The 21,573-nt window shown below is 32.9% G+C and overlaps 3 protein-coding genes across 6 annotated transcripts in view; 1 reads left to right on the top strand and 2 right to left on the bottom strand.

The window, feature by feature from the left end:
• The first annotated feature begins 882 nt into the window (after positions 1-882).
• LOC144850129 (putative Bax inhibitor 1) lies at positions 883-9,872 on the top strand. 4 transcript variants are annotated; one of them, XM_078707362.1, is made up of 9 exons: positions 883-901; positions 3,232-3,317; positions 6,627-6,735; positions 7,198-7,312; positions 7,781-7,927; positions 8,028-8,107; positions 8,547-8,647; positions 8,882-8,954; positions 9,488-9,872. In XM_078707362.1, exons 2-9 carry the CDS (start codon positions 3,256-3,258, stop codon positions 9,503-9,505), a joined length of 705 nt encoding a protein of 234 aa, XP_078563488.1. In that variant the 5' UTR covers positions 883-901; positions 3,232-3,255; the 3' UTR covers positions 9,506-9,872. The 4 variants fall into 4 exon arrangements, with proteins under 4 accessions (XP_078563488.1, XP_078563471.1, XP_078563479.1 ...); XM_078707345.1 differs by lacking the exon at positions 883-901 and adding an exon at positions 2,531-2,626; XM_078707353.1 differs by lacking the exon at positions 883-901 and adding an exon at positions 2,651-2,696.
• Positions 9,873-10,588: 716 nt separating this feature from the next.
• The window catches only part of LOC144849981 (L-lactate dehydrogenase-like), a 34,870-nt gene continuing 23,885 nt past the window's right edge, over positions 10,589-21,573 (bottom strand). The window contains exon 10 of the mRNA XM_078707129.1: positions 10,589-10,645. The gene's annotated coding sequence lies outside the window, so the exon portion shown is untranslated. The remainder of the gene's footprint in view (positions 10,646-21,573) is intronic.
• LOC144849523 (death-associated protein kinase dapk-1-like) lies at positions 11,156-21,332 on the bottom strand. The gene is made up of 15 exons (XM_078706459.1): positions 21,261-21,332; positions 20,915-20,966; positions 20,570-20,699; positions 20,361-20,468; positions 20,087-20,185; positions 19,613-19,717; positions 19,230-19,331; positions 18,467-18,592; positions 18,087-18,161; positions 17,686-17,802; positions 16,536-16,766; positions 15,993-16,093; positions 14,878-15,031; positions 13,932-14,111; positions 11,156-13,448 (listed from the first exon to the last, which is right to left on the bottom strand). Exons 2-15 carry the CDS (start codon positions 20,926-20,928, stop codon positions 12,288-12,290), a joined length of 2,703 nt encoding a protein of 900 aa, XP_078562585.1. The 5' UTR covers positions 20,929-20,966; positions 21,261-21,332; the 3' UTR covers positions 11,156-12,287.

The following is a 21,573-nucleotide window of genomic DNA, read 5'->3' as shown; positions in this document are numbered from 1 at the left end:
AAAAATTGGAATAAATGGCGGGTCCCGTAATTTCACCTATTCTACACTGTATGTAATATGTATACAGATTATACTCTTTGCATGTATATACTATATGACACAAATTGACAGAATTCAGCACTAACAGCATATCATATTCTTCAGTTCTTGTCATAATGCCATAATCTTTATCTGTGTGCAATATTCCAACGTATGACGTGCACGTGGCGTTTGTCGTGGTGCGGATAACTAACTCGTCAAAGTGACGAGTTTCATGTCTAGTTACAGTTGGAGACCCCAAATCAATACCGAAGCTGTGATAGAAACTTATAACAGACTCACATCAAGTTGCATTTAAAGAGTTTCACTAATCGATCAAATCCTCTTCACCCAAACGCCAATCAAATACTAAGTAATTGAAAGTATTGACGGTGTATAAAAACATAATTATGTTTCACATTAAATGAAACTAGCCCATGTACCAGGCCTGCATACTGTTTCGTCATTTCGTCACAACTCTTATTTTAATGAGCGCCTCAGAATTAATTATAGAGATTCGGACACTAAAAGAATCGTATGGCCCATGGACTTTGTGTCGGCCCCTTAGTCGTAACCATGTTAAGTCGACTAAACTTTTAGCGGAACCATTTTTTTCTGTAGCCTAGGCCTACTTTTTCCCCCGTGCGTGCACCCCCATTCACGGCCGTAACGAGAGGTTAAAAACAGACGAGGCAATATATGAATATCAATATAAAATATGACGATCTGTGCTGGGGAATTGGGGTGGGTGGTGAAAATTTCAGACGAGGCGAGCGCGAACGTCTGCCTCATGCTGGCTACGGCCCTGCCCAGACAACCAAGTAGGCCTATATGCCTATCCTCTATTCAACAATCTGCTTGCTTGATTCTAGAATTTCAATAAGTGAATAATTTATAGTCATATTTTGTTTATTAAATCGATTCACATCGTTTCCGAGCCTAGCCAGCCAACAAACATGTGTAGGCCTACTTTTCATAATCCACATGAATGTTGTACACATTCCATAATGCACGATGCCCTCGTTAATAAACAGCACAAGTGTTTTCTATTCTATTTATAAACGTAATGTATCACAGTTGACAAGATTTCATCTCAATTAGGTTTGGCTGCTTCGATTACAATCGATTCACAACCGAATATTATTTTTAGTCATATCATACTTAAGATGTTGGAACTTATTATTGTCACGATACAAATAATAAAACCATATTGACAAAACGTGTTCTTTTAAAAATAAAACAGTTTTTGCTACGAAGAATTGAGCTGAAATGATGAAACGCAATCCGTTTAGTAAAATGTGGAAACTGTACACGAAGTTACCAAGTATTGGTCGTATGCCTTATTGAAGATATAAAATCATATAATATCTTTAATTTTACGAAAAGAAATTGTAATAATATATTTTATCTCAGCATTTCTTTGCCCCTGAAACTGTTGTCCTAGACTTGCCCCAAGTCTGTATTTATTGTCTTTTTTAAAATTTATTTGTTTTTATTTCGAATTTTGTCTGGAGTATCCAAGCTCAAGTAGTATACGTATGAAACGTCATATGGGCCAATATATTTATCTTTTTACTAATATTAAAACAAAACTCCGTCTGGAACACAGACTACTGTTGTACAAACATAACTCACATCGAACACACTGTCTAATTTGTGTCCGCTAAGGTCTTTACATTAAAACACTTCACAAATTATTCATGGTACTTTGCTGTCATGATATTTGTTTTAATGTGATACCAATGTATAATGTATGAAGGCAACTTCACAAATGTACTTATAACTACATAGGATAACCCCTATGGTATTACATTTTGTGATTTAGTTGATTAAACATGCTTTTCGATGTAAGTATAAAATATATGACAAAAGGTTGGTAATTAAAACGGAAATAAAAAATGTTACCAAACTAGTACGTAAACGTCACTTTTTGTTCAGCATTTATCAGAAGGGTAAAGGTAAAAAGGTAAAGGTATTTATATTTGTCCTCAAGCTGGAAACTAAGGAAATTCGGATTAGGCCCTCCACGGACCCACGGCAGCCAGCAGTGCAGCACCTACCAGATCAGCATACCGGGAGACGATCCCCTACTCTTTTATAGGGTATTTTGATATTAAATTAATTTAAGCTTTAAATAGCCTTTTTTACCTTTCTTCTTGCTTTAATTGATTTTTTTTTAAATAATAAAATATTAAATATTTAAAACAGAATAACCAAACTGATTTAATGACAAAATGAATGGCATTTTTGTGCGCGAGTACAGTGTTGATAATCAAGATAATGTGTTTGTCGCCCTCTATCACAAATAATTATTCTTTGATCATCACTAAAATTTTACAGCAGTAATTGTACTGGTATGCTTAATAGACGTGACTAGGATCTACAGCTACTATTTTAATTATCACTAAATAAAGTAGTCATAAAGTGTGACATAAGGGTTTAAAAACAAAAGCTGAAAGAAACCCACCATCATTTATAATTTATAACGTAGGCTAAACAAAATTAAGTTCTTTCTTGACCTTTCAACTTGTGATGACGTAATGGAATAGGTACGACGTTTATGTTTGGGTTGGGAATTTTCGAGTAAAGAAAATTTCTTTAAATACACGTAGGTTTTACTTATAACTTACTATTTATAAATATTATATAGGCTGCTCTGAATACTTGTCATAATATAGGTATATTGTTTTCTCGTTACAATAAAAAAAGTGTAGTTAGAGTGTAAGTAAACTCAGTCCAGCAGGGAGGTATTATAACAATTTTATCTACAGTAGTAGGCCTCCCGGCCTAGCCTCTAGAGGTAGGCCTAGCTAGGCTATAAATTACCTCCCCGCCAGGACCCTGCTCAGACTCAGTGCACTACTCTAGGGCAGGCTAGGCTATAGGCTAGGTATGCTGCCACCAGCCGGGCCACCTAAAAGGCAAGAGGCGCTCCTGACGTGTGTAAAGTCACTTGTCGTATACAATTGAATTGAAAACATAAACATTGATGAGTACCTTTTCAATTTTGTACGTACGAACGCATTGTGACGCATTGCTCCTAAACCCTTCCCATCATGCATTGTGCAATGAGGTTCATCGCTTTTGCGATAAACCTTTATGGTAAATTGTAAACTATGTATGCTGAGGTGAGCTAAAAGTCTATACAATACAAGCTTTTGTGGTTTTATCAATGAACATTTTTTTTTATGATAAATATTATTTTTTTCACAGGCTGGAATTCGAATTTTTATAAAAATGGATTCATTTTTTAGAACACGTAAATTGAGCTTGAAGGCGCTCACAGATTTTTCTCAAATGTAAGTGTAATTTTTACAAAAAGATCATTTTGGTCAATACAATGTTCTTTTATATTTCAAATAATAATATATAATGTTTGTCTTGTGAACGGGATTACCACCTTTATGAATTCGCTTATGGTTAATCCTCGGCAATTTGCCTAAAAAAAATACATAAGAGAGAAAATCAACCACTTTGAAATAATGCTAAAAATAGATAAATTAATATTACATAAATTTTAAGTAAATAAAAGAAGTCCCAAATTTGTTGTCTAAGTTATAAGCCAAGATACGAGATAAGAATAATGAAAGTTTTGTTTTGACTTCCTCATCATCAAGAAAAAAATCCAGTTTGGACAACTTGTCTACTTGCATTAAATGTTGTAGGCTTACTGAAATCCGAAAAACTGGTGGTTTAAACCTTTCCTGAAGTTATTTCAGTGTAATCCTCAAATCCCACCTTTTTAATTTCCACTTTCAACATGAATTAATTTTCTGCTTTTTACATTTTCTGTCAATTGTTCAGCGCTTAGAGTTGCCCTGCATTTTGTGCTATATAAATTGAACATTATTACTATTATTTAAGGTGTTTTAAGGTATTTTAAGGTATAGGCATACTACCTACGGGCTGATACTAATGATGTGTAACCCACAGAAAATCTAACCAAAACACAGTACATATATGTTTGCCTCGCCCAAGTGACCCAGTTAATAACAAAAAGACAGTCCAACCTTTTTTAACTCTTTTAAGCTCTGTCTTCACTATCAAACTAGTTCTGACAAAAAAGTGTGATGTGCCTAAATATGGTAGTGATGTGCCCAAATATGGTAGTGATATGACATCATCATGTCCATATATGGGCACATCACATTTTTTTGTCACATAAAGTTTGAACTTGATAGTGTAGACAGAGCTTTACATTATGTTGTGTCAGTAGTCCGGCATAATATTTTCATAATAGTATATTTATTCAAAATAATCTTCACAGTAAAACTAAATTATCCAGCATGTGAATGACCGAAATTCATGGAAAAAATTCTTAAAAGTAATCCGTAGACGAACTTTCTTATTTTCACTGAATGTCATTTAACTATAATTTGACATTTTGGAAAAATAAGACAGCAACATATGGATTCACCAAAAGAGAGGAGAATTATTTACTTGACACAAATTATTGCTATATATTAATTTATGAATCTAAAATCAATTCAGTGGATACCTGAAAAAAAGTAATTTCACCGATGACATTTCACTAGGAAATATTAGTACTTATATAAATACACCTGCTATTTAATTAATGAGTCCTGTGGAGATGCTCTTTAAACTGACTTGTATCTGGAACACATCACTTATGACAAATTGACCCATTGGGGGAGATGTTGTTATGTTAGAAATTAAATCGTATTTAAAGGACCTAGTGAGTTGGAATCGTTTATCCCTACAGTATAACTATAATGCTACTGTTCATTACCAAACCTTTTTGCAGTGTCATTATTTTTAGATTTTTAAAGCTCTGTCTTCACTATCAAACTAGTTTGACAAAAAATGTGTGATGTGCCCAAATATGGTTGTGATATGACCAAATATGGTGGGTGATATAACATGATCATGTCCATATATGGGCACATAAAGTTTGATAGTGTAGACAAGGTTGAACATTACTTAAAATTAGAAAATGTCTTCATAATAAATAATAAAAATATAAAAACTATGTCAGCTTACTGCACTAAAATTGATTACAAAAACCAAACTTTTGTAAAAAAAAAATACAAATGACTATTTTATATTTGAGAATTAGTAGGAATCAATTTTTTAAAACAAGTTGTCTCATACCTACTCTAAGCATTCCAATAAAATGCTTTGGCTTATTAAATATTAAATCGAGAATTAAAACAAAATGAAATACAATTTGGTATCTTACTGTCATATTAACAGCAACTAAAAATAAAATAATATACAGGTACATATAATTGTAAACAAAAATTTTGTTAAATATTTGATAAAAATTGTCAATCATAATCCTAAATTTACAGTAATAATTACCTCATTTTCATCTTCGGCTGTCATGTGGAATTTTTCAGGGAATTTCCCTTCTTTATAATTTTAAAATCCAAATACAGTAGTAATGAATGGTACAGTAGACTGAGCAATCCAAACACAGCACCAACTGATAACCTGGTCCTATTTCCAGCGCTAACTTTGCCTAAGTAGCTTCTTAGCTTCTGTTATCAATGCGAAATCAATTTCACCTGCGGTGGTCTGCTGCTGCTGATGCTGCTGTAGTTGTTTTTACATGAAGGGTGCCTAACTGATAATGATGGTGTCTTTTAATCATTTGTCATATGAACTTAGTTGTCACTTCTTCTAGTGTTACACAGTTCTACTTTCATCATTTATGAATAATTTATTTAGTAAAGCTCTGTCTACACTATCGAACATTATGTACATTTAAATGAATATTAATTCTCAAAGTTGTGCTAAAGCTCTGTCTACACTATCAAACATGTGACAAATAAGTGTGATGTGCCCATATATGGACATGATGATGTCATATCACTACCATATTTGGGCATATCACTACCATATTTGGGCACATCACTCTTTTTTATCCAACTAGTTTGATAGTGTAGACAGAGCTTTAGGTAATGTATTCATTTATCATTAATAAATAGATCTAAAATAATTGAATGGATTCAAAGATTCATTTAATCTGGGAAGAGAGAATTTCACTCTTCCCTGGTTTTAATGTTTCTCAATTTTGTTCAGTCTTACACGTATTTTGCCGATAATAAAATGAACATTGCTTTGTATAATAAATCCATAAAAATATGATTTTACAACATAATGTATAAATTATGCACCTGTTTCAAAAACCGAAAAAATAAGATTCTTTACAATGTGAATACATTAAATTAGTAATATATATGTACGTATATGGTAGTGATATGCTCAAATATGGTAGTGATATGCTCAAATATGGTAGTGATATGCTCAAATATGGTAGTGATATGCCAAAATATGGTAGTGATATGCTCAAATATGGTAGTGATGTGGTCAAATATGGTAGTGATATGCCCAAATATGGTAGTGATATGCTCAAATATGGTAGTGATATGCCCAAATATGGTAGTGATATGCTCAAATATGGTAGTGATATGCTCAAATATGGTAGTGATATGACATAATTGTGTCCATGGACACATCACACTTTTTTTGTCAAACTAGTTTGATAGTGTAGACAGAGCTTAACATCCGATTAAATATTCTTGCCCTTCAAATGCTAAAAATACATTTTCTTTATAGTTGAAAATAATTGTTGTTAATTTCAGTGAGAAATCCACACAAGCACATCTGAGGAAGGTGTATACATGCCTTGCCATTGCTATGTTCGCTGCAGCTGCAGGGGCATATGTCCACCTCTTCACTGGAATATGGAAGGTACAAACTCTATAGTTATGATTAAATCCCTATGGATATTTATTTATTTTTATTATCAAAATCGTAGCCAAAGGCTGAAATACATGGTACTCTAAATCAGGTATAAAACAGTATATAAAGAAGAATTAATAAATAGTGATTAAAATGTGTACAATAGACCTCTTGCAGCAGTGTCTATATTTATTTTTTAACCATTTCCAACATTACAAGGTTTCTTCTGTTGATATAAAGTTTGCGGTACACCACATGTATTACTTCTGAAAAGATTGATCGAAATGTCGAGAAACTCAACAGTTTTTTTCAGAACTAATACATGTGGTGTACCGCAAACTTTATATCAACATTTGATTTCGCCATGCAAACCTTCAAACAATATAAAAGGTTTCTGCTATTACAAAATCCTGAATACTGTAGATTCAAACCGGTGACCTTAATTAGTTTTTCTTGACCTTTCCATTGCAGGGTGGCATGTTGACGTCATTCGGGTCAATAGGACTGTTGATCTGGCTGGGGATGACCCCTAAAGAGAACGAGGGCAAACGTATTGGCCAGTTGTCTGGTTTTGCTCTGCTCTCTGGTGAGTTCATCCACCTTGTTTCAACAGCAGTCTATACTATGATGTTTGGGATGTACCCTTAATAGGGTGTCCTTAATAGGGTGTCCTTAATAGGGTGTCCTCTTATAGGGGTAACCACTTAATAGGGGTGTCCCCTTAATTGGGTTTTCCCTTATTGGGGTGTCTGCTTATTAGGGGTGTCCTTAATAGGTGTGTCCCTTAATAGGGATGTCCCCTGTATAGGGTTGTCCCCTTAATAGGGGTGTCATAGAGGGTCACAATAGAAAGGGTTCTTCTGTACAGTTTAGTTTAGATGCAATGGATAAGTTTAGGCAGTGTGCCTTTTTTAACCCCATATCTATACTACATTGAGTCCATGCGATTTTGAAGGTGTAAAGTATGTAGTACATGATGTAAAATATACAAGCATATACTACCAAATGTACAAGACCAAGAAGTGGTGCTCTAATATCATTTGTTCTCTTGCAGGAATGTCCCTCGGACCTCTTCTGGATGTGGTCATCAGCATCGATCCCAGTATTGTGGTCACTGCACTCATGGGCAGTGTCGTCATTTTTGGAAGCCTTAGTCTTTGTGCACTTTACACACAGCAACGTTATTGGTTGTTTCTTGGAGGTAACCTTTGACCTTAACTATTGATTATGATTGGTGTATTTTAAAATAATTAGTGATAAAATAAAAAAGTTAATCTTTTGTTCTTTCAATTTGACTACAGGAAGCCTTATGTCCATGTTGTCTATGCTACTTGTAGTAAGCCTCCTCAACTTGTTCCTTCGCTCGGCCGTCATCTTCAGGGTAATTTACAATTATTTTATGTTACAGTAGGCATAAGAAATACAAAATTAGTGAGAAAATTACTATAAACATGGACAAGTTAATTCACATCTCAATGAGAAATGGGTTGGCAGACTTTACCACTTGTTTGTAGGGGTGATCAGGATGTGCTTCGTAAGAGATATTACTCCATTCAATTAGATAAGGCCATTGTCATGGTTATACAGGTTCACATTAATGATATACCACCACAAATTATTGTTGTTAAGCTCTGTCTACACTATCAAATTGTATGTGACAAAAGAATGTGATGTGCCCATGGACACGATCACATCATACCAATACTATTTGGGCACATCACTACCATATTTGGGCACATCACACTTTTTTTGTCAAACTAGTGTGATAATGTAGACATAGCTTTAGTTAACACTATTTTTTATGATTTTTTCCCTTGAAGATTGAGATGTACGTTGGACTGTTCATGTTCTGTGGATTTGTTCTTTTTGACACTCAGTTGATCATTGAGAAGAAACGCAATGGGGACAATGACTATGTGTGGTATGTGACATTATTAGTTAGGATCGAAAGAAAAAAATTATTTACCTGAAAAAATGAAATTTAAAGCAAAAAAATGGTCAAATCGGCTGCCAGACGATTGAAGTTAACCGTTTATTTTGTATTTTTGTTTCAATGGAAGTGATTGACTTGATTAAAATTACAAAATGACCTATTCAAAGACTTGATTATAGTAAAATTTTATGAATTTTTAATAAATTGTATTTTTTCATTTAGGCACTCAGTTGATTTGTTTCTTGATTTTATTAACATTTTCCGTCACCTTCTTGTTATCCTGTCCGACAAAAGTGTAAGTAACATTTATTTCTTGGTATGGTAATTAGTTTAGATTACTTTATCATTTAGAGCTGGCAACGGAATTGGTCACACAAAAATAGCTAAATATATCTAGTTACATGAAATCAACTTAAATCCTAAATAAAGTTAACCTGACCCTCTAAATAATCCACTAAACAAAAATTATGCGTCTGATTTTTAGCTCAATGTCATGCTAAATAATAGGTACTTTGCGAAACAGGTCGGGTAGGGGAGGATGACGGAGATTCTGTGTTTGCTAGAGCATAAAACCATAAACAGACAACATAGCCATTTCATTACTTGCGTACCGTAAATACCAACTTTATCGTACTCAAAAAGTTAAGACGACAAAATTTCACGCTAAGCTCCGCCCACTTTGTTAAAGCTCGTGCATAAATTATTCATGAGCATCGTCCTGTGGCTTCCCATCCTGTTTCGTAAAGTCCCTAATAAAAGCTTGCTGGCCAATTTAATTCAAATTTATTGGAAATAATTTAAAATAAAAATATATTTATTTCATTTCAGGAAAAACGAAGAAAGTAAACGTTCGGCACAAAAGTCAAGTGATATGCAATGCTTATTATAGTGACTTTTCATTTGTTGTCTGGGTTTTATTTTATTTAACTATAATTCTATTGGCTAATTTCAATTAAATGTCAAACAGGTGTATTTTGTATTTGAATATTTTAGGGGTGTATTGATTTAAATCATAGAAACGGTTGTAACTTTTGTGACATAAAAACATTGTACTATTAACAATTACTATTAATACATTTTTAAACAGAAAAAAAACCCAATATCTGAGTTTTAATTTATTAGAAATAATATAGAAATTATATTTTCATTTTGAAACAGAAAATACAACAGAAAGCTAATAAAAACTAATAAAATATTAAAAATTTTGATTTTAGATATGGTTTTTGTTATATAATGTAATATGAATGTACGGAACAGAAATTACACAGACTAAATTATTATTATTACAGATTGATAGTTTTAGTTTTTCAAACCGTTATTGTTTTTGTGATATCTGCTTTAAGGCCATCAATATTTTCATGATTTTTTCAATAGTAGGTATAGTCACCGTAAATGTTTGGATTCTTATATTAACTTAGCGCATGTGAATGTACGTTATACTCGGTTATCAGGTAATTGTTATAGTTAGTTGACATGTATCATTAAAACTGTACTGGAAGCTTCAATCTTCTATTATATCTAAAGCTCTGTCTACACACTATCAAACTTTATGTCACAAAAAAATGTGATGTGGCCATAGGACATGATGATGTCATATCACTACCATAATTGGACGCATCACACATTTTTTGATAGTGTGGACAGAGCTTTAGAAATGGTATGCATTTTGTTATGTCTTCAATTGGGACTTGTTCACAGCCACCTTTTGTGCATTAAATCTTTTGGAATAAGGAAGTGTATCTGGAAGAAGACAATTATACTTGATTTCAACGAAAAACCACAGTTAAAATAACTTATGGTAGATACTTTGCCAGAATTCCAGTAAAACCTGGCCACTTACAGTATTCACCAACGCACATGAAGAATATATTGAAGAATATGAACTGTCTGTACCCAAAGAGTCAACGCTGGTCTGATATTGTAGCTTAATTATATGTAACTTTTGATAATGCTAAAATGTAAAGCTCAGCTTAAGCTCTGTCTACACTGTCAAACTAGTTGGACAAAAAAAGTGTGATGTGCCCAAATATGGTAGTGATATGACGTGATGTCATCATGTCCATATATGGTCACATCACACTTTTTTGTCAAATAAAGTTTGATCATGAAGCCATAATATATATATCATTTTCACATCTCCATGCTTTGATAGCGTTTAAAGAACAAGTGTTTTTAGCACATTCCTTCTGCTAATATTGAAATCGCTCAACCGTAACAATTTTTTTCAAACAATATCTGGTCACATGATGTGATCTTTTGTGGACATGATTATATTGAAACTATAAATTAAACTAGTGAGTAATAGTCACAGAATATACATAATAATTTATTTTAATTACTACAACTCTTTCTGTAGTAAAAAATTCACTTAGAGTAACAAAGCTTCAATGTATTGCAGTTTATATTTACACTACTAAAATAACTTAAGATTTTCTAGAAATCTTTCATTGGTTGATTGGTGGTATATACGACTTTATATTCAATAAATTAGCTCATTGTCAAATATACTTGTTGAATGTTTGATTTAGTACTCTTGTGTTCTATTATTGTGTACCAAAGAAGGGTCCTACTAAACACCATGCACTACTATCAAATAGTACCACACACTGTGTAACATGATGGTGTTCAGTACAAAATATCATAGCATTAACAATGATCAGCCCGGTCTACTAAATGACACTGGTACTGACTGAAGTTAAATAGGATACAGTAATTATCTGCAAATAATCATCAACATTAAATAATGAAAAATATTTTTACTTAATTTTTTAAGTAGTCTAATCAGCTGCTGCTTTAACAGATTATTCGAGAGTTTTCCAACTTTTGTAAATACTTGATTGATTGGCACCAAAGTGTTTAAGGTGATGTCGTGAATAATGTTGCTGAACTTCCGACAGCATAATAAAATTAAAATAAACTTTGTGTTTGATATAAAAAAAATGTTTGCAAACATGTTTTGTTGTTACGCCGAACAACATTATCAGTGCAATAAAATACGGTCTTAGACGTTCTGGTCTTAGACGTTCTAGTATTATACCTTTATACGCAACTGATATAAACTACTTAAAAATTTGCAAACAAATTGTTTCTAAAATGTATATATTTACTTAATTATTTCAATATATAAATACTAACCAAACTGTGTATCACTTCAAAATATGGCATATTAGACATGACTTGCAGTTTAAATAATAGTCCAATATCAACTTGAATTAAGTGCCCATCTGCTGTGTCATTTCAGTTTTAAATTTTGACAAAATGTGTATTTCATTATTTGGAATATGTACTTTCTTACAGTCTTACTGTACAGTAGTACTCTTAAAATGTGTCTAGTAATAATGAAAAAATTGAAATTGGCATTTTTGTTATATCAAGGTGCTAAAAAAAGCTGAAGCTCCCACTTTTAAAAGGTTAAAAAAAGGAAAACAGGCTCCTAGAAATTTGTTTTGAGGAGGAATTTCCAACAAGAGAGAGAACTCTAATTGGAGTAAAGTAATTATTAAATAATATACTACCTCACACAGCTGGTAGTTCAATAATCATTTGTCACTGAACCTTAATGGAATGAAAGAAAAGTGATTTAATTGGCACCAGTGTTCACCATTTTGGTTAATTGTAACCGAAAGACTCATTGGAATTTCAATTCAACAAGTACTTCTGCCACGTCTCCTCGATTCTTAGTTAATCTATCAACAATAGGTGTTCTTTCCAGTATTGTCTTGAACTTCTTTATTGTTGATTTCTCATCTATCTTGGACCATTCATCCAAAAGCGCTATTGTAATACTTTCACATTTTCCCTCCAAAGACCTGCGCTTCTCATCCAAGTCAATAGCTGCAGCAAATGCTCGGTAGTCATGTCCGTCCGGCAGGTATTGGTCAAGTTTAACTGCTACTTTCAAAAGGATGTATGTTGGTATCCATTTAACACTGCTCTCCCATTTAAGCTTGTCAAGGACTTCACGGCTGCAACCTTTAATAAGAATGTCATCAACTCGATCTTGATTGGAACTTACCCAACCATTTTTATTCTCTTCTGCTTTAATCAACTCATCTTGTGAATAAACTTCTGTGATTTCACTCGGATCTTCACATGCCTTAAGGCATTCACCACTTACATATTTTAGGCATGTGTGTGTTTCTGGACAAGTCTTAGCTTTGGTATCATTCACCTGATTGATTAATGTAAGAAGAACTTTGTGACATTTCTCAAGGCTTTGTTGATTTTCTATCTGAAATTTGCAAACAAGCTTGAGAGTGACCTGTACAGAAATGGTCACTGCTTGTAGACTGGGAGACATCTGGATAATAAAGTCTACCTTTTCATCACTTCCTTTCAATCCATTTCTCCACAATTTCAATTTCCTTCCATTCTTCTCAGACATAACTACCAGAAAAGTTTGAACATTTGGGAAGAAACTGCTTGGGAATCTGTCAAGCATATTTTTACAAGAAATTCTCCTTGCGTAAGATACAATTTCTGTTTCAGGATTTGTCATTGATAGCTTCCACACATCTGACGGCATTTTTGCTGGCAGCTTACAAGGAATCAACAATTTAGCACATTCTTCATCATCTTTCTTGTAGCAGAATTCCAAATTCACAAGCAATTTGATCAATTCATCTGTGTTGGTCACAAAGTCTTTAAACAGTTCATATATCTCATGTTTTGTGTATCTGCCTTTCTCTGCCCTTTGAACTGTATGATCTGGTGCCAGAAGACGCCCCAATAATTTGTTGAACAGCCATTCAGGGGAAAGAACAACTTGATCATCTTTCAGAACACAGATCTGTAAAAAGTTATATTAATTGTTTATATGAAGATATCAGACATTTTACCTGAGAACATACAGTAATCTCTGAATAAATATATCTGTACAAAGTTTAGTTGAATTCTTGAAGACAATTAATTTAGCAACAAGACAACGTCAGGCCATGGAGGTATCTATTTTTATACCTCCATGGTCAGGCTAGGCCTATAGCTAACATACGATTTTTACCAGCTAGGCCTACAAAACTGAGCATAGCTAAGCTAGGCCTAAGACTGTCCATGAGAGGACATTCGACGGGAGCTACTTAGGTAGGCATTGTTTCTCTCTTTTCATAATTAACCATAAAACGTACATTTAAGACAAGGAATGACCTGGTTTTTAAAGTAATATATATGCATTAATTTTACAAAACGTCAACAATTGTAGGTCTAGTGTTTTTGATAAACTTTAGAAAAATTGTTATATACATTTAATACACATACCGATATTTGAAGTAATTACCTGACCAGTTTTTAGTAGATAATCTTTGGCTTGCTGTAATTGTTTCTTATCTATATTGCGATTGACTTCCGTTCTGATCAAGTCGTTGAACTCCGTCAATGACTTGACGGGAAACTTATTCTTACACATTGCCAAATATTTTGAGATTTCTTCACATTCTTCTGGTAAATGGCCTTCCGTCTATAGATTAATAGTTGAAAAGAGAAAATCTTATTATTTTTACTGAAAAAGAAATATTACGCTGCGGGTATAAAAGTGGATGAATCTCAAATGAGATAAACAAGCATGAATGTGCGATACTCGGGGTACAGCAAAAGAAGCTGTAATGACGTCATAAGACGGGATGTAACGTCACATGCACATCAATAACCTCGCTACCAAATACGGCTATATTCCGAAAAGTTACATCACATCACAATTATGAAATCTCAAAGTGATTTTTTGCTATTTCCGGTGACGTCACAATATCATAAATAGGTTTTACTGTATATATTCTTATTCTCCAAGTCAAGACCTTTGAAATGACACCAAACACGGCTATATTATGACGAAAATCGTTGGCACCAAGGTACCATCTTTGAGACGTCATATGGCTGCATCTGGTTTGAAATTAAAAGATCTATAGCTTTGAGGACATGTCCCTGTAGCATACAGGGAGGAGTAGTACTTTATAAATCGCACTTTTTTCGATTGGTACCATGTTTATGACCTAAACTCGGGTACCCGAGTAAAAATTAATCAGAATAGAGAGCCAGAGAGAAATGCCAAGCCTTTTTGAAAACATTATTTTCTTATAATTTTGGGTTACACTTCATAATTATTAAGCATTATTGACAAACTGTCAGAAATATGAATTATTCATGGACCTACTACCTTCAGAAAGACCTTTGAACTTGAATTTTGATAGTGTAGACAGAGCTTTAGTTTCAGAAGAATGTTTACTTACCTCACCCAAAAGAGAATTTCTCTGGGCTCTTAGAGTCTTCCTCAATAAGCCCACTCCCTTCTCATTTCTGGCATCAACAGCTATGACCACATCCACAATATACAAATCCTTGAATTGTTCTCTCATCATTTTCAAAATGTGTTCTGCCTTTTCTCTAGCAACTGTTGATTAAAATAATAAGTCTTTATAACATACCAATATTTCCTAGGTCCATGGTTATACTGTACGCATAGGATTATGTCTAATAATCAATTGTTATTATGTTGAACATAATATAGTGGTATTGAACAGATTATATACTTACTACTCTTGCAACATGTACATTTAAGGGGAAAATACAAGAAATTCTCATGAAAGGTGAATTTTGTTGTACTATTCTGAGATTTAGACCTAAAACCAAGCATTTTGTGTTGGTCCAATGATGTTTGAAGTGTGTATTGTTCTTTAGTGTCTTGTATATTGTATAATTTATTCTAGTAGTATGTTAGATGGGTAGACACAACAAATTAGATTGCAGTAGTACATATACAGGTACAAATGAACAATGTTAGAGAAAAGTAAATTTAGTATTGGTAATTCTTAAACTTTTGACACTTTATTTGCTACATGATTTTGGTAACTGGTCCACTTTAAAGATTCATTAGGGGCTTTACAAAACACGATGGTAGGGGGAGGACGACAGATATCCTGTGTTCGACGATGGTAGGGGGAGGACAACAGATATCCTGTGTTCGACATGCCTATGGTGATACAGCATAGGCCTAGCCTTCCTAGCTAGAGGTCTTGTATTCAAACGCCGTGTAAAATGTATTGCTTTTAACACAGCAATTTTAAAACAATACAAATGTATTTTGTTAAACATTTAAATTAGAAGTTCAAATGTTATTTAGAGTTTCAAGTTTAATTTGAACTGTGTATTTAAGGCTACATGTACCATATTTATAGTCGTAAACGGGAAAATGCAAATTTTATCGTCCTCATAAAGTTAAGACGTCAGAATTTCATGCAAAGCTCCGCCCACTTTGTTAAAGCTCATGAATAAATTATTTATTAGTAATGTCCTGTGGCTTTCGGTCCTTTTTCGTAAAGTCCCTACTAATAAACACACATTTTACTTACAATCAGTACTTTTTGCTTCATCAGAGTGGGTTGCAACAAGAATGACTCTAGGTCTCTTGGTCGATGACCTCATAATGAACCTTAAACAATCTTGAATCTTATTTCAAAACAAATGATACATTTGGATTAGTAACTATGAATGTTTATGCATACAATACATGGTAAGGACATTTCATGTTTTATTAATTTTTTAGTATTTAGTAATGAGAATCTGACATTTCATTCCATGTAAACTAGGCCTACTATACATTATTAAACTCTAGTAGGCTATGTTCCGTTTTTGTTATATCACACATACGTTTTGAATAGAATGCAGAAGACGTTAGTATAATCATAAATAATTTTTTTTAGGATTTTTAATCTGAATCTGAAGCTTAATCCAGGCTTTTGTGAACATAGTTTGATTTTGATTTTTTCCACTTTTTACATACACTATCTTTTTTAATGAAAGACTGTATATGTAGTCTGAAATAAATGGTTATATATGTTAACAATGATTTGATCAAATATTAATGGTATACTGTAGGCAAAACTATTACCTGAGGATAAACAAATTGACTCTCCTCAATGTTTGTCACAATTCTATAAGCAATAAGGATGACAGAACTATGGACATCTGTAAACAGTGGATCTGTTAAGTATTTTTTCCCAAATTCCCAGACACTAAAAAAGCCTGCTTCAGGAATGCTACAAGTTTGAATGTTGATACCAGAGTTGGTTTGGATATCACAACCATTCTGAAATATATTCATAAAAAATGAATATTGCTGCTGCAAGAGACAAAATAAATAAAATGATTAATATAACAAAGAATGTATATTATTTACCTCCGCCAAGGAGGTATATGTAATCGATCGCGTGTGTTTGGTTGTCTGACAAGATCTTTACCAAAATGAATATACAGATAGATATGTGGTCAAGGACCATTCCATTTGGGACCATTTGGGACCATGGTCCCAATTCTGGACCACTTTTTAGTATACTTTTCAGACCTGCTAGTGTTAAAATATAGGACAGAATTTTTCAAAGCCGGCGAGCAGTCTTAAAGTAACAAGTAAACTGAAATTGCATTTTCTCCGAGAACTATTTGTCCAAAAAACTTCATTTTTGTACAAGAGGTAAGAGTTATAATTTGTGATTTGAAATTTTAAAACATAATTTGATTGAATGTGCACCTTTTTTGATGCGAGTAGTTTTAAAAACCTATTTCTTTTCAAATTCACTTGTTTGATTTTCGCATTGCTGTTCTATTGTTAGTCAACTGAAGCTATTGTTAGCTTGGCTTGTTACATAACCATTACACCAAACTCGCATACACATGCTTGTAGTGAAATTAGCCTAAATCACAAATAGCATTAAGACAGACACAAATATATATATATATTTTTTCCCGGAGAAATCTTATGTAGGAGAATTTTACAGTAGGCGGAGGTATGCACTCTCGCAGTGGCTTTCTAGTTATACTGTGTTTTTAATACAGTAAGGGCCACAGTAGGTACCACAGAACACAATATTTATCAGAATATTGCAAACATAAGTTATATAAAAAATATTAATTTTGATTTGAATTTTATTGCTTTTCTTCCTCTTTCCTTCTCACCACTTTTTAAAAACTTTTCGAATAAATTGAATTTATATATACAGTATATAATTTCAATGTATTGTTTTAATATCATGGACTAGTCTTACCTCTTTCTTTAGAGTCTCAATCAAGGTAGTCTTGCCAACATTTTCCGGTCCAAGAACATACAACTTAACCTGATTTAGTTTATCATGTTCATGTACAGACACAATATGCTCAAATTTCTAAAAAAACATTAAAATAAATAACAGTAATAGTTCTTAAATAAAAGACTTTCATAAAAAAATTATCAAGAAATATAACACATAACAAAATTATTGATATCTTAATTTTTTTTTTTTCTCTTGATTTTGTATAGAATTTAAGAAATATTTTAATCTCTGTCATGGCTATTAACAGAATCATTCTGCTCATCAGAAAGAAAAAAAAGCATAATTGCATAATTGTCTTTTGGAAGCTAAAAATCCTGTGAAAAAACATTTATAATATTTAAAAAACCAGTACATACCGATAGTTGTGTCTTCAGAAATTCAACAACTTCTTCATTGCCATCAGCAACTGCTATGATATTTTGTCCATCTTTCTGTTAAATCAGAAAAGGTAACTCTAAATAAAGACATTTTCATTTTGAATAAATGTATTGTCGGATATATACCTAGTTGTATTCAATATTCCTCTATTAACAGTTATTATTCTTATTATTATATCAAACAAACAACTACAAAGTAAGTGGCAGGAAACACAAAAGGGAAATAAAGCAAGAGCCAGTGTAACCAATCTGTTGGGGTTAAAAGGTCATTCTTTATTAACCTTCCCATTGGACCACTATTTAAATTAACAAGTAAACAATTCCTGACTGACTGAGCATTCATTTATATAATTTCATACATTTTCTTGGAGTAGTATCTTCTCCTTGTCTTCTTCATCTGTACATTTATAAAGACATTGTACCATTTTGGCTGCATCTTTGCCATTTAGGTTACGTACAACGGCAAACAAAGCATTTTCTTTTTCCTGAAATGAACAAAAGTAAAAACATTAATATGAACAATACATGAACATTAATCAATGTTCTAGAATTAATTTGACATAGTTGAAGGACTTTAATAGTAATTTTAACATTGTTTGTGTTATATCAGTACTGTCAAGAACTGTCAGGAGTAATTTAATTATGTACCAAGTGTAATTTTTTTAAATACTTTTGGTTTTATTTGTCATGAGAAAAAAAGGGTAAGGGTATGTTCAGATCCTTGGAGTTATGCTTTCGTATCGCAAGCATTGTCATATTATAATTAGCGTTGTAACAGCAAAGTGTTCAGATTTGCTTAACTAATGCTTAACGTACGTATCACAGATTTGGACGGACATCTGGTATTCAGGAGTAAATTTGATTGGTTAGAGGTCAAAATCGTTGATGCATGACTTTCGTATAATAAGCGGAGTTCACTTGTACCTTAAGCTGTCGTAACGAACGAAAGATCAGTGTCATAAGAGGTGGTTTCCACTTATCTTTTCCGTACCACCGCGTACAATACGAAAGCATAACTCTGTAGGTCTGAACAGGCTCTTAGTAAAAAGAACCCAATGATTGATACCAAGTATCTTTGCATCTTTAACCATGTTATGTGAACCAATCCTATCCAAATTTTACCTCATTAATCTCAGCAACCTTTCTGTTCTTTTCTTTGATGAGTGTCTCACACACCTTCTGCAAGCCTTTTGCTGCAGCTGTGTACAACAATGAGTTGTCCTCCTATAAATTTTCATAAATCAAATTTACCATAAATTAACAACCATAAATTAAGTGGAAACTCAATAATATCAATCACCACTCAAATTCATTTTAGTTTAAAATAGTAGGAATTTTCGAGTGAAGAACACAAAAAACTTTAAAATGAATATCATTATTATACTTTGTTGACAACTGGGGGTAACAGTGTCCAACATGGCACACAAATAGTACAGTAGAAGCATGAAAATAGCAATACTGTATAATAACAAACTTTGAGTACAAACAAATACAGTTCAACATACTTCATCCTTTGTATCAAAATTTGTTCCTTCGCAATTCAGAAGTTCTTCAGTGGTCTCCCACTTGGCTTGTACTTCAATAGCAAGACGAAGAGGAGTTCTTCCATACTAAAAGATGAACATTGTGGAGTTGACTAATATTAGTATGTTCTGCTACATTCAAGGATTATTTTACTTAGAAGAGAGAAAGAATGTTTATTTTACTTAGGAGATAAAAAAACCGAAAGTATTTTGTATTCCAATTTGTCATGCACATGCTTTGTTTCTACATTTACATTGTATGTTACATGTTCAATCTAACTACTATCTATTATCTATGCATGGGTCCAAAGTCATATTTACTTTTTACATCAGTTATAATGATAATGTGTCCTTATATAGCATCCAAAGATTCCAAAGATTGCTCACAGGCGCTGTGGACCAAAATGTTTTCAACTTATTATCATTATCCTTATCATTATTATTATTAAGCCATACCTTATCCTCTTTGTTCGGATCAGCTCCTTCCTTCAATAGATATGAAATAGTGTCAATTCTATTCAATTTAGCAGCACAATGTAATGGTGTTTGTTGATGCTGTAAAGTAAACATTTAAAATGCATTAAACAGGAAGGTTCCATAATTGGTAATGAATTCTTAGAACTCTACTTATGTTTATTGGAGTTCGAGGGTCACACCATTGCTGCTGATAGTGATTACCCTTCCTCAGAACAACTGTATTGTTTTGTCGAAAAGATTACAAATGACAAACCTTATTTGTTTTGTGAAGAAACTCTTCCTTATCTTTACTTAAAATGTACTTTACAATTTCAAGTTTACCGTTGGATGCTGCTACATGAATTGGTAGATCTGAGTCTTTCTGAAAAAATAAGACAAATTTGTAAACAAGAATAATTTGTGTTTTTATTGTTATCATAATAACATAACAAAATGCTTATAATACAACAAAAAACAACCTACTTCGGTATTCAAAAGCGACTGATTTTGTTCACATTCACGTTCAAAGATTTCTAAACATCCATTTTTCGCAGCATGAAACAATTTCTCTTTTGGTTCTGTTAGTATTTCCTCTTCAGGTTTATAAGAGGTTCTTGGGGGGGAAAAATAGAAAAGAAAATGAAAAAAAAACCACAAAAAAACAAACATAGGAAAGTGATTGTATGGAACAGATAGAGAGGATCTAGTGAGTCCAGGTCAAAGTAGGGCCTACATATTAAGAGATATTCATATTAAATAGTCAATGAGTGTGCCTACAGCATTACTACTCTATATATAATAATTATAATATATTATTAGTTAACTTACCTAATTCCAGCCATCTTGTCTAATTGACTGAATCATCATTTTAAAAAAAAGGCTGCATAAATTAATATGAAAAAAAACCAAATTTAATTATGTAGGTATATATTCAGTTTTCATAAATTGTCTCCACTACAGTATCTAGCTAGCTTAGTAGGCCTAGTTAGTAGATCACCACACCGAAAGATACAATATATTCCCCACACACACCGACACTTTGTCCACTTATAATAGCATAGCTCTAGGCCTACACTCTACGTTTCTAGTTTTAAGCCAAGATCAACATGAACCGTTTACTATTTATTACAGGATGGATAACTAATGATAATGAAGATAATTCGAGATACGCTACCTGCCAAGACTGCTGGATCAACTCACGTCCGATCCCTAGTGAAGGAAGTAAAAAAGAATGTTTGCGTTTTTCTTTTAAATGTTGGTTGTCTACGAATTGTTATTAGTTTATCACGAATCAGCATTGAAGAATTGTTGGGAAATTCCCTTTTCGTTTATAGAGGGCGTGTTTGAAAAAAAAACTCAGCACGTACTCAGCAGACCAAACAGATAAGTTCTTTGCTCAGGGCCAGGAATTTATTCTAATTAAATAAATAACTCCCTCCCTGCTCAGGCTGACCATGGAGGAAAATTTATTTTTTCCTCCATGGACT

Source organism: Antedon bifida, chromosome 1 (genome assembly GCF_963402885.1).
Source record: "Antedon bifida chromosome 1, ecAntBifi1.1, whole genome shotgun sequence".
Taxonomy (NCBI): Eukaryota; Metazoa; Echinodermata; class Crinoidea; order Comatulida; family Antedonidae; genus Antedon; species Antedon bifida.
This window is presented reverse-complemented; position numbering and strand designations above follow the sequence as displayed.

Excerpts from the sequence above, each read along its gene's own strand:
- LOC144850129 (XM_078707337.1), top strand. Across the intron at positions 6,736-7,197 it reads TCTTCACTGGAATATGGAAG|GGTGGCATGTTGACGTCATT; the intron begins GTACAAACTCTA and ends TTTCCATTGCAG. Across the intron at positions 7,928-8,027 it reads TTATTGGTTGTTTCTTGGAG|GAAGCCTTATGTCCATGTTG; the intron begins GTAACCTTTGAC and ends ATTTGACTACAG.
- LOC144849523 (XM_078706459.1), bottom strand. Across the intron at positions 20,186-20,360 it reads TTCTTCACAAAACAAATAAG|CATCAACAAACACCATTACA; the intron begins GTTTGTCATTTG and ends TTTACTTTACAG. Across the intron at positions 18,593-19,229 it reads AGGTTGCTGAGATTAATGAG|GAAAAAGAAAATGCTTTGTT; the intron begins GTAAAATTTGGA and ends TGTTCATTTCAG.